The sequence below is a fragment of the Hyposmocoma kahamanoa genome, unplaced genomic scaffold, assembly GCF_003589595.1.
Source record: "Hyposmocoma kahamanoa isolate Upper Pololo Valley unplaced genomic scaffold, ASM358959v1 202, whole genome shotgun sequence".
In the NCBI taxonomy this organism is placed as follows: Eukaryota; Metazoa; Arthropoda; class Insecta; order Lepidoptera; family Cosmopterigidae; genus Hyposmocoma; species Hyposmocoma kahamanoa.
The window spans coordinates 4733761-4752190 of NW_020653726.1; the positions used below are offsets into that span (position 1 = coordinate 4733761).

An 18430-nucleotide genomic window follows, 5' to 3' on the forward strand; every position below is an offset into this window, starting at 1 on the left:
GGCTGTCGTCGGGTCTTATTCAGTCGCCCCCGGACGCTTCCAGTCGACTTGGAAGTATGTAGAGTTGCCTTTACATTTTTTATTTATTATCCAATAGGAGGAAAGCCGCTAAAGTCAAAGGAACGACAGATAATTTACAGCATGTACTTGTATTTTTTACAAGAAGCCGATACGTTCAAGATAGACCACTATGGTTATTTTCAAAAACCCAAAATCGTGTTTTGTAGCTTGAGGTGTTTTAATCGGAACAGTAAAGAATGTTTTAAAAGAATATGACAAAAAAGATAAATCAGTTCCTTTCCCTTATTTTATATATTTTTTAAACTTGGTAATTGATATGGAGTAAATGCTATTAAAAACAGGGAAACAGTTTTACAGCTTTATGTAGTTCCCGTGGAAATCAAAACAAAACAACAATAAAGTACGTTGTTCAAAATACAAATGTATTATATTCCTGTGCCTTCGGAACTCCGATGATTGCCGAGGGACATTGAGAAAATGGAAGCATTGTACATTAAGTGCATGTTATAGCGGTAGTGCTAGGTATAAATCAAATATAAACAAGTGCAAAAGTTGTTAAAAGCCCAAATCAAACAAAGCAAGTTGTTATAAAAAAGGATTACGAAAATATTTTACCTACAAACGTATATACACGTACAACACCTATAAATGAAGGTAAAACGCAAATAAGTTGTCACAGAAAATTAATATTAATGCCAATTAAAACAATAGTACAGGATGTCAGCTTTTTTTTTTAATTTACCATTAGGAATAGACTTTTACAATGAATTATTAACGGCTTTAACAATGAACGGATAGGATTTGATATTGCATTTATTATTTTCTAGTTCATTAGGCCCGAATCTTTGAAATAAACAAAAATGATTACAGCGAGTGTAACGTTTTTTAAGTATGTTTAATAGTATAAACAACGAATAGGAAGGGGAACATTTCAGTATGATTTTGAATGAAATTTATTACCGCAAAAAAGGTAAGGGCGTGCTCAAAGAATTGAAATGAGATGAACAAAAAAATATTTTCAATTTAAAGTATAAGTACCGACCTGCGTTTTGAGACTGTACTTCCATATCTAAATCTATGTAGCCACTGCGATTTCCTGAAAACATTTTTGGAACGTGCTTAGGTTTACCTAAAATAAACAGTCGAACGAAATCAAATTTGTCCTATATTATCCGTGTTGACTCAGAATAGAACAAATTTAGAAAATGATTAACTTGGGTTAGAGAGATATATAGTAGCCATGTAAGTAACTGATAAAAAGATAACAGTCTCGATAATTTTCTAGTACGTAGTGTGGTGGAGGTACTTAAACGGATAGATAAAAGAGCATGTTTCATGTAAATGTACTTAGTTCGATCGTCTTTTGGATACTGCTAACTTATAAAACTCAGTAGATACTGTCTAGAAACTACAGCCGAGATTTCGTACATGAATCAAACTCAAAAATGATGGAATGGAGAAAACATGATTAGAAAATTTAAAAAAATACAGACTGAATAATATTGTGAACAATGGGATTATTTTTATTTAGACGTAATAATTAGTTATCCACTTATAAACGAGTATATAAATTTATGGGTTACATTCAGTAATTTTCTGAACTTTCAAATCGCGTTTTTTTTTCAATTCCACCACTTTTTGGTTACGACAGTATTTGGGTTAATTGCTTTAATTTTAAGCAAGAATGAAATTAAACTTGGACTTTACTTCATAATTTCTGGCTTAAACTTAGGCTAGATTAGTTTTGTAAATACGAAGAACTTGCTTAGTCGAAGTCAAAGTTCGTTTTATAAATCGCAGTCTGACATCCAGGAACGCGATCCGTCAGCTTTCCGTTAAATTATAACGTTACAAAATTATATAGGCTCAAAAACCGGATTTGAACTGACCTTAGGGAAATTTGATTAGTATAATATAGTACCATAAGTAGAGTCACCTCAGGAAATTTCGTTTTTTTTAACAGTCTGTATATGAATTTTAGTAGGTTTATTCTAATAATATTTCTATGAAGCGATCATTTATTGTTATTTCTTTTCACTCATTGTTTTGAACTTTTTAAAATTAAAAGAAGAATAATTATCTCGACTGATATGATTGACCCTTTTATTTCATGTAGACATACCTTGTACCATGTTTAAAAAATCTTTGTTAAAAAATTGTATTTTAAAAGTATACAAGACTCGCTCCATTACTTCAGCACACTTGTAATTAAACACAGGTTTATAATAACTATAGAGCATGATGCGAGGCTCTAACAGAGATCGCGAAAGATAACCGTCAGGGGTGTATCTGCTCGTGCAATATTGAACACAAAATGCGCACGGGTAAGATAGATATTGCAATGTGTATTTTAAGCGGCTACAGGTGTCGAACGTTATACATTGTAAAGTTTGGTTTACGTTCATTCACTTTGTGTTCAATTTTGCACGCGTTACACGTCAACAATGGTTACTTGTTTCGAGTCAGACTGTTCGTTTTTTTAATGATCGAAGAACTTTACAAATTTCACAAAAATACTCACAACGGTAATCAACTTTACAGTCAAAACGCTGTGGGTAGAATAAAAGGAAAATGTAACGATATCACTGACACTATAGATGTTTTCAGCTTGTTATTTTTTTCTGGCGTTAATACTTGTAATTTGTCGCCGACACTATGTCATATCAATTATATGTTCAGAAAAAAAATAAATATATGTGTTTTAGACACATCCGCGAAGATGATACTGAATTTGTTTTTGAAATTGACGCTCAAGAATCTACTTTATAATATTATGTGTAACTACCACTTATATAGATCTACCACGATTTCGAACAGCAACGTAAACAGTGAGAAGGATAAGTTTGTGGAAAATGCATACATACAAATATCTCGAAATAATAAAGATAAGCAAAAATTTTAAAGGGACTAAGAAAGTTACTAAATATCGAAAGAATGTACCTATACATTGTAATGTATACATTTTTAACACTGAAGCTACCAAGTCTGCCAGTTCTTTAAGAAAATAAGTCCTATCAAGAGCGTCAAGCTTTACACTTTGTACTTTGGACTGTTCTTATTGTAAGCGGCATAGAATTGGATTACAATCTTAAGTGTCAAGCTTGACGAGCTTTTGACCCTGTACAAGGTAGGCATTTGTTATTCACCTATCAATTTGTTAGAACGGAATTACGCGTGTGTTCCTCAACCGACATGTAAGATATTTGAAATTTAGCATAAAATGTACAGTTGTACTGGTGTCGCCGATGTGCGAATTTTGATCTGTGACCTGCGATAATTGAGGTCACCATTTTAATTCTATAGGAAATATACTAAATTGTAATATTTTGCGCATGCAAATGTACAGAACTGTGAAAAAGAAAATTCAGAATTAAAAAATAAGAAAGACTGCTGTGCTTCGGGAAGGAATCGATATTCCGCCTAGTAATATTACAGAGTTCAAGATAATTTGGTCAACATATCATCTTTGTCGTGATAAACACAGAAGGCCGGGGCGGCGGCATGACGGCAAAAGTCAATAAGATCGTATTAGTCATACTCACGTCATAACGTTAATAAATAGTGATACGCGATCTATAAAATGTTTTGCTGGGGTGAGAATATAGTAAGTTGCATAATATTTTGCAATATTTCTGACAGATATTGCTTATTATTGTAAAACATATGTAAATTGTTTACCATTCCTAATTTTCTTATTTTCATTACAAAGTAGGTATAATTACTAAAAAGGTGACACATATTTAAAACATAAAGATATGTGCTATTCATACTTTAGGATGTATTATGGTTGTACTATAGTATGGAGTTAAAATTATCACAAACACAATGGTAATTACAATAATATATTTTTTTATTCTATTCCATATCAAAACATAACCTTAAAAAAGTGTTTTCGTTTCTTAGTCTTAATGAAACTTACTGATAATTTCATCTGCTACAACACAGAGTCGTTTAAAACTTAAGTACTTAACCGATTAACAATAACTAACTAAAATAATTTAAATAAACACTAGATTCTAAACACATTTTGATCGTATTTGTTTGGTTTCACGTTAGCGTGGTGTCTGTGATAAATAGTGGAACTACAAATCGTCAGCTGTTTGACTGTGGTAATAGTTACAAAATCTTCCGCTAGATGACGCTACTCTGTATTTGAAAATTATTTTTGTCCGACTTAAAAAAAGAGGTGATTCTCAATTCTACTGTATTTTTTCATGTGTATTTTACTCGATTACTCCGACTTTTGAAAACCGATTTTGAAGATTCTTTTTTGTTGGAAACAGCGTACCTCAGTAGTGCTCCCATCCAAATTTGAAGAAAATATTCTAAAGAGTGGCAAATTAGGGGATGAATCCGGTCCTGTATTTATTGTAATAAAGATAATAGGTCTCTAACAATGGAGGCTGTTCTGCCATTCGGTGGTGTGGGAAAAGCAGCAAAACATCTAATTACAAAACAAACGGAATCACATTTCATCGGTAATTACATATTAAACATGTAATTTTGCAATTTTCTCCATTATAGCAAAGCACGAGTTAAACTGATCGATTTGAAGTGAAACAATTGACGACACCCGTCAATTGTTTCGAGCTCGGGCTGGCCAATCGGAGCGCAGTTATCACAGTAATGATTTGGCAAAAAAGTTTTTAAACAAATTAAATGACGTTACGTCTCTATTTCTGGTTATACGTGTGGCGCACTATAAATTTCCGGAATGAATAAGAAAAAATATTATAAATGGTCAGAAATGAATTTATTGTTTCTCAAAATATTCTCCGTTCGCGTCAATGCACTTTTTCATACTAATGATCCAGTTTTTTAAATTTTGAATACAGTTAGCCACTCCTCCGCGACAATCTCTGAAACATATTTTTCATACTCTTCGACAGCCTCTTCAGGTGATGAAAATCGTTGACCGCGTAACTGGTTCTTAACTTTGGAAATAAATAAAAGTCACAAGGTGCCAGGTCGGGACTGTACCCTGGATGGCTCTTAAGATCAACGTTGTTCACCTTCAAAAATTCATTTGTCTGTCTGGCCGTTATCGTGGTGCAAGATGATACGGAGTTTACGGTTATTTTTACGGAGTTTGTCAATAACTTCCAGCAAACAAATGGTCGTGTAACAATCACTATTCACGTTACAACGATTCTCCAAAGCAACAGCAGCCACGTGTCCATTTTTTTTAAAAAAGAAGCAATTATCCGCTTAGAGGTACTTTGCACGCGCGCCACTTTGGTTGGTTTTGGCTCATCTCGAAATACCCATACGCTCGATTGCTGCTTTGTTTTGTGATCGTAACTATAAATCCATGTTTCGTCACCTGTTACTATATTCCACACCAAATTTGACGCCCCTTCGTTGAATTTCAAAGCTTTTTCACAACCAAATGTTTGTGTAGTTATTGATTGTATTCGACTCATGCCTATGCCTAAAGATGCTCGAATCTCATGGTATGTCACATGCCTGTCTGTTTTGATCATACGGCGCACAGCATCGATGTTTTTGTTGTTCACAGCAGTGGACGGGCGACCATCATGAAATTCGTCACTGAGATTCACACGACCAGCTATAAATAGTCGTCTTGAATGGTGCTTCACCGCCAAAAGCAGTTTGAAGCCGAGCGAAGCTTCGTTGAGCTGTTAAATTAACTTAAACTCGTAGAAAATCATACTACGAAAATTTTCACGAGTTAAATCCATGATGATGTAGACAACCAATTTCTAAAATAACGCCACAATGTAAAAAGAAGTGACAGTCAGATGAAACAAACTGTATTCTACAGCCAAATAGTTCCAGTTTCAAATGTTGTAATTACTTTTTAAATATTGTTTATGTAAGTGACCTGTTCCGGAAACTTATAGTGCGCCCTATGTATACTCGATGATGTCACCTTACTAAAACTAACATGGAAGGTACTATGTGTTATAGTAAATTTAATCTCGTTTGATCTGCAATGTAGTCTACAAATTAAAATTATTTTTATGACAAATAATTAGTAGACATCATCATCCTGATTCGCTAAAACACATACACAACATATATGTATAATATATTTGACAACAACAACATCACATACGTTGCTCTGATCCTAAAGTAAGTAGCTAAAGCACTTGAGTCATGGAAATCGGAAACAACTACGGTACCACAAACATCCAGACCAGAGACAATTTAGAAAAGTAAATTTTTCTACTCTGATTCGGCCGGGGATCGAACCCGGGATCTCAGAGATGGCGACAGTCATCTCATAAACAAGACACTTTAGACACTCGACCACGTCATACGAAACCAAAATATATATTTTTTTATAAGTATCAAAAGGTCAAAGCCTGAAAAAATAGATGTTGCCATGTTAAGTAATTTTCATGTATTTAAAAGCTGTGACAAACAAACATCAAAAGTTAACACCAATACCATTACAACATCAAAACGAAATAAATATTGGAAATAATAATTGTGTGCAAAATGTACTCATAAATTTACAAAGAGCAACCCCTAGAGTTGCTTCTTGCTCATTGTTCTCAGGGGAAGCTACTTTACGAATGCATAGTACAATTTAATCAATATGACGATTTCAAGTGTGATGTGCTTACCTCGGAAATAAAGACTATTTGACTTTGTGTGGGGTAAAGCGTACAAATTATTCATACCATATTGACGTTGCAAAAATGAGCGATTCGTTCTGTGTACCGTTTAGGGTCTCGGGTTTCTCTCGGAGAAAAGTTTAAGGAGACTGGTACCATGACTGTGGCATCACAGTACATTTACTCAAATATTTTGTATGCCCGTAAAAATATACATAAATCCATTAAGAAAGAACACATCCATAATATTAACCTTAGAACTAAGTCCAAATTCATGGTACCACGATTTCGTTTAACTAAGGTAAACAATTCTTTCACGGGCAACCGTATACGTTTTTATATTGTATTATCATTTCCCAAGTATAAGACTTACATTAAAAGTATTTTAATTGAAAAGTCGTACTACAAAATTGAAGAGTATGTGTTAAATAAAAATGTATGGAAAGACACACGAGTCTGGATTCCACACAATTATGATTCAAAGTGTATTCCATAGCATTTAAGTTTATTTGAAAAGAGCAATCCTCAGAGTTTCTTGCTCGGTCTTCTCAGGAAGGTCAGCGCAATTAACGAGCTGCAGTGCCTTAAAAAAATGACGTAAAAATTTTACCTATGGAATAAATGATTATTTGCCTTTCACATCTTTTCAGGATCACAAAGAATGAGAATGAGTTTTTGTGCTGTCATGTTCATATACTCCAATTTTACTCGTGGACTGTTTTATCTTGGAAAAAGTTCTTCAAGATTTGATAAGCGGTGTAGGTACGAGGCACCATCAACGGTGCTATGTAGCTTTTATCCTTTTAAATAGTAGTAATTTTATAAGGGCTTTGTCTAAGATTGTCCGTATGCCATTTAAGAAGTCACGTTTAATTTTGCATGAGTGATTCCACGATGCGTATTTGCCATTTTCCATTTTGCAACGAGTACGAGTGATTTATTGTAACGTGTTGATTTTTGGCAATATGAAAGAGAGCTTAGAATGATTTGTAAGTCAATGTTAGAATGTCATAAAATAAACAATATTGATGTATAGCTAAATTAATTTTCTTTGAATTTAGAACACTTTGCAGAAAAAACAATCTAAGAGGCTCTATATTTTTTATTTTGTTGTACTTGTAAGCCCATTTATTTCAGTATTGTGTCCTGCATTGTCAGTATCTGCAGGAAGAAATTTCTTTAAGAAATAAGTAAAACATTTTGTTTGTGTTTTCTTTTTGTTTGACGTGAATTGTGTAAGTCCTGTACAATTAATGATTACATAAATAAAATATGAAATATTGTTATCCCTGGATATTGTACTTAAATACTAAAATTGTGATATTTATATCATGAAATAAATTATCCTATTCTGTTCTTTAGATATTTTACTAGACAGAGCACCTTGTGAAAGAGTTCGTCCAAGGAAGTACTGCTACCTTACTTATTTATGCCGCCAAGCAGTAATGTGAGTATTGTTGCGTTTCGGTTTTGAGGGGTAAGGGTGCTGGTGAAATTATAGGCACATGAGACTTGTCGACTTAAGTTTCATGGTGATGGGCGTAGTGGCAGTGCTCCTCTTTGCGATTCAAAGCTCTGAGCGGTACTGCAACTGTTATGGACAAACCTGCCGCTTACCGCCAGACACACAACTCGTTAATCCCGTCACATGGTGTCTTAAAAAAATATTGTTTTTTTTTTAATGTTAATTACCTTGAAAAAACAATATATTTTTTTATGACTAGCTGAAATTATAGCTGATAATAATAAATTTTGACATTCTCACTATACCATGTTATCAGCTGTAACCTACAAGGCGAGTACTTATCTGAAGAGAGAGAGAGAGTATTCAAGCAGAACTCCTTTTTTCGGCAGGTTTGTTGAATAATTAAATTCCGTCCTGGATTCAGAGGCCACGGTCACGGTTGGGCATAAACATTTCTCCGTTAGCAACCGGCGCACGCGTCTATATCGTCGACGTATCAATTCGCGAGATTTCATCGACCAGAGAACTAAAACAAAATTGGGACAACGAACGACCACACGAATTTCTAATATGTTTTTATAACAAAAATTTACGCTACTTTTGGATGAAAACCACGTGATCGGTGTTGTGAATAATTTTTGAATTAGTAAAATGTGTTTAACAAAGTGTGCTTTACTTTTCATTGGAATTTTAATATTTTGTGCAGATATCGGTGAGTGTGTTTATTTATTTGACAATTTAGGGATGAGAAAAAAACACGTAGAAATACTCGTTATTGGATCTGTAAACAAAATGTCAAGACCAACAATAGACAAGAACAGAGAACAATAGGCGGTCTACTATTATTTGTGACGAAAAGTGTAGGTGACAGCTAATTTTTTAAATTAATTTTCCAAAAGACCAAAGTTTAGCTACAAATTTCTTTTTGCCTTTATTAGGCACTTTATTCTTTGCTGAATTTGGAAAGTAGTTAATGGCATTGGAATTCTCATCTCTACGTACAACTGTGTATAATAGTAATTAATCTGTCAATGTTCCTAAAATGTAAGAAATAAAATAAAGTAACACTTTTTTATATTTTAAGAAATAAAAAATAACATTTAATCTATATCTCATGATTTTGTTCCCATTTTCCGCTCTGATGAAGAGAAATTAAGAGAAACTGGTGTTGACACGCAGTCAATCGCATTGTGACTAGGATTGATAAAAAAATATAAATTACTTACTTGATTTCAAATCACGTTTAGGAAGATCGCTATTTTTGAATAAATAATTTTGGTTAGAGTATTATAATTATATAATAGCCAATTTTCCATATTGAAATTTGTGTTTATCGCAACCTCCACCCGAAATTTATTAATTCATTTGCAAATTCGTTATTAATAAAAGTGGAAGTAAATTAATTTGCTCAGCTACTCCGTGAACCCAGTGGAGGTTAAAACGTGCAAAATAGGTGCAGCGCTGGTGTTGAATATTTTTTCATACACAAATTTTTGAATATTTAAAAAAACGATTCAACAAAATTTGTACGATTCAACCTCCACTAGGTTCGCGGAGTAGCAAATTAATTTACTTCCATTTTTATTAACAGGGACTTACGCAAAGTAACGCCTGAATCTATTATTTAATTAAATAAGCATAGTGTTGTATATAATTTAATAAATATTAAGAGTTTAATAAAGTTTACATACTTATACAAGAAATGCACACAAATGGTAACAAATATAAACTAACTTCTTAATATTGTAAACATTGACGCATATTGATCGAAAGAAATTATAAATATTTTATTATTTCGTGTTATCACTTGATTTTAAAGTAAAGCTGTAAATCAATTTCAATGGCATTTAAGTCGACAATGAATAACACGTTGACTCTACATAAGTATTTGTTAAGGTTGCCTTACATCTTTGTTAGATACGAAACGTTGAATATGTACAGTCAACAGCACATTAAGATATATACACTTTTAATCGAATATCGCAGCCTGCAAGAATCCTAACAGTGTAGCTTGTGCCGTCTGTACATTCTAAGTTCATTATTAAGGTTTTGCAGGGAATAGAAGAACTATGAAGAATATAGTCAACACTGCCCCGCAGAAGTTCCGGGTTCGATTCCCGGGCCGGGAGAACTATTTATATGGCCTACATTTGTTTCGGTCATGAGTTTGGATGTAAATTGTGGTTGTCTATGGTGTCCATGGCACCCGCGACACAAGGTTTCCCCAGGGGCTGTGAATGTGTAAAAAAAACCAAAAAAAGATAGTGTTCAGCATAGGCACGTTACATATTACGTAGGTACTTTTGTCTGCTTTAAGTTACAATTTGTAAACATCAGTACTGTTATCATCCTCAAAAAGTACCTAATAAAGTAACTACTAGGACTAAAGTTTTGTGAGTTTTATTTTAATCAGCGATTGTACTGTATACGCATTAGAATTTTCCCAAGCGATAAGCAATAGATAGCGCTTACCTTTCATATAAGTGTACTGTTCATAATGTAAGGCTTATTGAAACAATAAATTATTACTTATTACAGGTGCATATGTATTATGTATGACTGTCAGAGTATAGTTGATGATTTCAGGAAGTTTATATAATTCCCTACCGTAATTCTGAAATATTGTTACTTTATCCAAGCCGAACAACTAACTATATAGTACGAGCGCATACTGCACATAATAGTAACACAACCTGGTAATTACCATAACATTGCACTCGACGTCTTAATAATAGCTTCAAAAATTTGTATGAATTGTATTACACACTGATGTACACACTGAGACAAGTTGACAGGTGCCAATTTCACCAGCACCCTTACCCTTCAAAACATGGTAACGGTCACATTACTGCTTGGCGGCCAATGACCTATTGGCGGCAGAATTAGATTTATTATACAACCAACGCCATCTGTCTTCAAAAGTAATTTTTACTCTTTTAGCACTGCTCTATAAATAGCAAAAGAGATTATTATGGTCTACCGTTACGATCGATAGAAAGTAAAAGTTGTTTTTGCGTAACTACAATAAGAACAGCTTGAAACCACTACTTTTACTTAGAAACAAAAACGTTTCATGCGTTCGTTGAGTGAGTGAGTCGGCGTTTATTTTTATTTTTTTGTTTATGGCTATGAACTATACGTGTACTGTAGAAATAAAAATGGCATTATAACATTTTGCGAATATTCAATGACACAAATATTTGTAACGGTATGACTGCTACAAATATTTGTATAACACGAAAGTTCTAAATATTTTTCTACAGTGTTCAGAAAATTTCATTGTTATTGTCATGCGAGTTACATTTCTTCTGTACAGTTATTCTACTGTACAGTAAAGCTATATTGTTATACATTGGGGTAGAACTGCAACTAAGAAATCTTCTGTTTAATTTTTGTTTGAGTTTAATATCGAAAAACTTACCAAGTTATAGGGAATTTCAAAATTTCAAGGAATTCCAAGGAATTTCAGAAATAGTTGAAACTATTCAACTATTTCTGAAATTTCTTCCGTCTGACTTCGTTTCCCATTTGCTTTCTTATATCACGTCTTATTTTATATTTTAACTTTTGTTCTAGTTTTTCAAAGCAACCATTAAATTAATCTAGTCTGTGTAGGTATTACCTAGAATATGTATACTAACTACATCATAAAAGGTTATTATTACTTGATGATTTATTGCCATTTAACATCAAATTATCTCATTTGTTATAGTGGTTATACTCGTAAAAATTGAAATTCGTTGTGAACATACGTATGCAGTTTGTTGGATCGTTGAGTTATAGTGCGCAAGCGTTGATTATTTTAATCTTATGTATTGGTGTATTATTTATCTATGACGTCTACTCGTATCGTGGTTTCGAATCCGAGCTTTATGTGTGGCGAGTTTCTCGAAATTTATGTGGAAATTTAATTTGATATTTACCATTTTACCATTTAAATAGATGCTCGTCTACAGTTATCAACTTAGAAACTCCAGAGGTTATAATGAGAGGTAGAACAAATCTATCAACATAACGAGTATTTGGGAGCAAAATGTGGGTTGTTACCATGCCCAGAGGAAACAAACTCGAACCAAGAGCTGAAGAGAAGCAAATGGTTGTCTATTCACCTAATGGATATCGCTTATGGGAACCTAAAACAAATAAAATAGTTGTATCGAGGTGGTACCTACGTTTTGATGAAAATGGAGGAGAAAACATCGTGATGAAACCTGCACGTCGAAGAACGTTCGCAACCTTCGGAAAACTATGGCCTAAATCCTCGTCTGAGAGGCGACCCGTGCCCAGCAGTGGGATGTATACAAAGATTGGTGGTCTACTCGTACAAGTGTCATTTTTGTACCTTTATGGTCGTAGCATTGTATAATATTGTAGATTTATTTTAAAGAATTTGTGAACTCGCAATATTTAGCAAGCTTCAAATTTTTTCATAGATTTCTCATAGATGGTGCTACGGCTAAAAAGTCGTTGAAAACCAAATACAAAGACCCGACAACAAATCACAATGAAAAATACATGAGGTCCGCTGGTTCGTTCCGTGGCTTAGTTGGCATAGCATCTGGCACGGTTTGCTAGAAGACGACGGTTTGAATCCGGCCTGATCGAAGAATTTTTTTCTAATCCAGCATCTTTGTATTAATAATTATAACACTAGTGGAGTAATTTCACAAAAAATAATTGAATATCCATTCAATACAAATTTAAGCTTAAACATGTTGCAATATGAACGTATGTTAAATAATGCGGAGGTAGCCTATTGGGAGAACGGTTGCTTCTCAATTGAGAGGTCGACAATTCGAGTCCCCGTGCTGGTATGTGCCACTTATGACTTTAGTTTTTAAGTTGCGTATATTTGTGAATGTTTAATAGGCTTACCTCTCGTTAGCGGTGAAGAAAAACGTGATGAAAAATTGCTTGCTAAACATGCGTAAAATTCACCAGAAACAGAAATTCAGTATAAACAAATCAATTCAGGAAGAAAAAATCAAATCACAAAGATTTTTAAGAAGTTGTTGTTGCTATACCGTTCGCGCAGACGCACCTCGCTACCCAAAGGTTCCTGCACCCATCGAGTATATAACCAGTTGCGGACGCTATCAGTGCACTGCACTGTAGTCAGATTCCTAGCATTTAGTTAGAGTTTATTATTATTCATTATTAATCACGATACGATGATATTATGAGTTACGTATTTACATTCTAATAATTTTAAAACTCGGGTTTTCCTCAGCTGAAAGCCGGGTTGCAAAATGGGCGGCTACTCAGTTTGTTCGGTTAATCGAGTAACCTGTCTGTAATTTCACCAGCACCCCTACTCTTCGAAACCGGAACGCAAAATGCTCACGTTAATAACTTGGCGGCAGAAATAGGTGAGGTGGCAGTACTTCCCTGGACGAACTCTTTCACAGGCAGATTAAGCTCCGCTGCATACGCAGTCCGCAGAATACGTGAGTTTACCGATGTTAGTCCTGCTGGACTAGTTTACTTTAGTTACTTCCATAGTATAATGTCCTAAGGGATTCTCATGGGGGTAAAGCGTATTAGCGCAGACATACAAACCATATTTGTATTGCAATTCGCTTTAAATAAAAAAAATAAAAGCGATTCGTTATGTGTGCCGTTTAGTTTCTTGGGTTTCTCTTAAAGATAAGTTTAAGGAGACAGGCATCACAGTATATTTACTAAAATATTTTATATACCCGAAAAAAGAAAAACTAATATATCTTGCATGAAATTGAGTTTTTCTAGAGAATTTCTAGTACATTCAGTTTTTTTATTAAAATTAATAAACAAATGTTTGATGTACTTTATTTATTTAATATGAAATCTGATTAATTGTCCGAGTTAATAATGTGCAGTGCGGCGTCACTGCTGCTAGGTTTCTTATATAACTAACAACAACACTGTTATTCATCCTATAAAGCGATTTACATTGTAACGCATCGCGCTCAATGATCTTATACACTTAATAATGATGATTGATCGCGCCAGTGTTCCACATAGTGAGAACTGGAATAATTCTGGTACTTTAACATATCGTCTGTCTAAAAGTAAAACCACACAAGTGATATTTTCCACTAAAAGTCTTTAATTTATATAGCTATGGTAAGAAAATTACTATCTTTCTGCACGTGAAACTCAATAACAAAAAAGCTATAAACTCAATAAGAGTTTTACCTGCAGAAAGATTGTGGATTTCTTATAACTGGTACATAATTTGGAGATTTTTGTGGAAAAATGTCACTTATGTGGTTTTACCTTTTATTAGACGATATGAGAATATAATACACTTAGCCTCGTACAAGTTGAAATTCTTGTTTTCGCTTTTCATTCTTGTACTTGGAAGGTTAACAACCATAAACAGTCAAGCGAATCTGCCTGACCTTAAACTGGTGAAAGTGGTTGGATTCGCTCCTTCGATTTTCTGTACTGCAAGGAAAACATTAACTCTACATTTTACTTCATTTACACTATTTACAGTTGTAGTTGATAATCCACGGAATGTAACAATAAAATGCGACCATGTTCGACTGATGATAGAATTCTAGACAATAAACATCTTTTTGAAAATAAAATGTCGCTAAAATTACAATGGTGAAATTACAGGCACATGAGACTTATGTCTGAAAGTACCGAGCGCAGTGCTCACGACTGGTGCGTGCCGTCGCTTGGTATGATAAAAAGACAATAAAAGCTGAAACGTTGGTTTGTTTGAAAAAACAAATATACGCGATTTAAATCCGGAAAAATTGTTTCATTTCCTATGTGTAACAATCGCGAAAACCTAAGAACTCAATAAGAACTGGTTACCCTGTAATAATATAGGTACACTGATATATCGTGCTTACCGTCAATATTAATGAAATATTTATATAAATGAAATCTGTATATAAATGAATATCAAGAGACTGGAACAAGTTTTAAGTCCATAGTTCGATTATTATCTAAAGCGATATGTTAACTTGCTTGGAGCGTGAGAAAGGGTCAGATGTCATGTCTCAACCAGTTTTAGGTTGAGGCCTAAAAATGGCCAGGTCAATAGTATTCGTATTATACAAGTTTGTACTAGTATAAAGAAACTGAAGTAACGGAGCCTGACATCCCCAATGGGGGAAAAGGGATGTTCATTGCTGTAACAGAGAAAGATCGTTTACAGTTGATTTTCGAAAACTAGCAACATCAATACAGCTTGACTTCACCCATTTCTCACCGTTTATTTTTTATTTGTTTTTTATTAAAACTTAAGCGCGCATTTGACCTCCATCTCACATGATGGAAAGTGACGCTCTCGACGAAAGACGTTGCGCGTTTTTGTTACCGTTTCTTGCCTAGCATTAGATTGTCGTCTTACTACACTTATTATTCCCACGACTCGCAATATGTCTTCTCCAGCTCCATTAAGTTTTAATTCAATGTATAATAAATTCTACAACGCTTTTACCTGTCAGCGGTCGCTGTAAGCATTTAGGAACTATGAACACTGTAAACTAAAAAAAGCATACTAAGACTGAGATTTATAAATCGAACTTTGACTTCGACTAAGCAATAATGGCGATCTAAGCAAGTTTTTCGTATTTATAAAATGAACTTTGCCTGAGTTTAAGCAAGAAATTACGAAATAAAGTTCAAATTTCTTTCTCAAACTTTAAATCAAAGTTTTATTTAATTTCTTGCAACTGAAATTGCAACGGTGAAATTACAGACACATTTGATTTGTTAACTCACTTTTCTTACTGATACAGGGTGACGGGTGCAGCGACAGTAACCCTCAGATCTTTGTGATGTAAAGCTCGGAGTGGCAGCGCAACTGTCACGAATTGGCGTGTCGCTGATCATCAAGCGCACGACTTGTTCGTCCCGTGGTCGTTTGATATTTAAAAAAAGAAGTTGAAAATTTTCAGCTTAAAGTTGTGTGTTTATTTGCCTCCGTGGTCGAATGGTTACCGTGCTGGACTGCCACGCAGAGGTCCCAGGTTTGATTCTCGGGCCAGGAGAAATATTTGTTTGGCCTACATTTATTTCTCTCGTGAGTTTGGGTGTAATTTGTGGTTGTCTATGTGTGTGTTTATGGTACCCGCGACATAGGGTTTCCCTAGTGCGGGGCTATGTTAAGTGTGTGCGTTCTTATTATTATATAGTTGGTTGTACACTTATCACGATATAAAAGAAGTAAAAACGATTGCAAGAAAAGGCTTCCATTGTTGGAGCAGAATAATATTTTCCGAAAGCACGGTAAAGGATTTTTACACAATAATATAAAATGTCATGAAACTACAGAGTAGCACGTTAATAGATAAATATCATAGTTAAAAAATAACTTCATAATACATATGTAATTCATGTCAAGTGTCTCTATATCCCAATAATGCCAATTAAAATATTCTCTATTTTTTGCAACCGGAGGCGTAGTTTAAAAAATAGAATGAATTATGTTACAAAATCGATAGTTTCACTTTCATTTTGTTGGGTGAAATTATTGATCTGCATAATATACCAACACCGCTAGCGTCTTGATTTCTTGTTACCTGTTTGGGCTTTAGAGAAAACATCTTAAGGACAACATTCTCTGAATGAGAATTAGCCCTTACAACAAAAATAAATTAAGAAGTATTAGTAAGTTATGTATAATAAGTTAATAACTCTTTTATTTTATGAATAGCCTTTTGTTATGCGCTCTATCTCACAAATATCTAACTCATAAGTAACATACATGTTAAAGATTGCATCTAATAAAATAATATAAAAGGGAAAAAAAAGTAGTTGTGTCTGCTGTGTTTCGGAATATAAAGTAGACAAAATCAGCGCAACACTACATTAAGACAACAAACAACACGTGTGCAATGTTAAGGACACTTGTTTAGTGTTGCAAATCAATTATATAGTTACCATAAATTGAACTGTCAGCTTGTTTGGTGCTTTATGTAAGTTCTACTATGAAAACTTGAGAACATTGAACTACTAATCAGTGCAAAATGTAAACAATCTGAGTAGAATTAAGTTACTGCCACGAATCTACTTTTAATTCCATTCCATTAATTCATTCTACACTCACTAGCCTAGACACGCTTATATTTGACTCTACAAGGGGCTGTGATCACCGCTCTGGGTCGTGGTTGATGCAGCAGGTGTCCATTGAAGTCCAACGAGGCAATGCTACCGGTATACCTAATGGGAACTTTTGACCAGGGTACGACACAGAGCGGGATTTTGTTTTAGGTTAGGAGTTATGGAAAAATCTCTTGTAAATCCCAGCTTTTTGTATTTTTGTACCTATTGACGAAGTCCAGTGCTGATCTGTAGGTTATAAATTTGACTATTTCACATACAATTTCTTAACCAATGAAATGAATAAATTTTTGAATTGAGTAAATGAATCGCCACTAAGCTGCATATAAAAAATCATAGTTTTAACATTATAATAAACTTGCTTTAAGCACACCATGATACGAGAAGTCAATGTAAGCTTAAAGTAATATTATTTTAAGAGATAGGGCCTACGCCCTCGGGTAATTTATATTTAAAAACTGTTTCTTTTGGAAATAAATGAGTTGATCAAAGAATTAAACGGTGCGGTTTTCTATTTTATATGTCATTATTTAATAGATATGCGAGTATAAATAATTGCAAATAATGTGTACATAGTATATAATATTTATCATTACCTAAATGTCTCATTGCTAAATAAAAACATACTGAGTCATATTGTAATATCTGTCATATGGCAGACAGTTATCTGTGTCCAAATTTAAATGAAAAGAATCTAAATCTGTAATTGCTCGATCATGACCACGCTTCCACACGAACTGGTCTTACAAGTTACACGCACTGTGGTCTAAACCCGGCTAATAATTACGATCATTATCGTTTTTTATACGATTTGTAAAAGTGGTAAATGTGCGAGAGCAAGGCAATCTTGAAGAAAGTTAGCAGATTATTTGGAGGTCGCACTGGCACATTTCTCCGCTATTCCCAAAAATTATTAGTGCCGCTCAGGCGTTGAAATTGATACCAATAGGTTGTTGCTTGTCGATCAGGTTCCCATCTGCCTTGTTTATAATAAGTGGGTATTCTGAAGTATGCATTTCTACATCATCGGTATAATCGCACGTCATACGGGGCCACGCTATGAGGTGTCAATGTAAACATGATACCAGGTAATCTTATAATGTAGGTTCTTAGGTCTATCACTCTGTCACCTTGTAACAAAACTGTACTACAGCGTTGTGATGAGGTTTGACTCTCTAACATAGTTATAACTTTTATTATAACTTTTTCTTGTAGTAGGTATGTCGTTTTTCATTATTTATTATTATAAAAATAACATATATATACATATATATTATATGTTTATAATATAAAC

The 18430-nt window shown here is 34.0% G+C and overlaps 1 protein-coding gene across 1 annotated transcript in view; it reads left to right on the forward strand.

Moving 5' to 3' along the window:
- The first annotated feature begins 8539 nt into the window (after positions 1–8539).
- Positions 8540–18430, forward strand: part of LOC113226768 (phospholipase A1-like) — a 32306-nt gene continuing 22415 nt past the window's right edge. Inside the window, exon 1 of the mRNA XM_026459499.1 lies at positions 8540–8782. Within this exon, the coding sequence (XP_026315284.1) occupies positions 8722–8782 (61 nt within the window). The 5' untranslated portion in view covers positions 8540–8721. The remainder of the gene's footprint in view (positions 8783–18430) is intronic.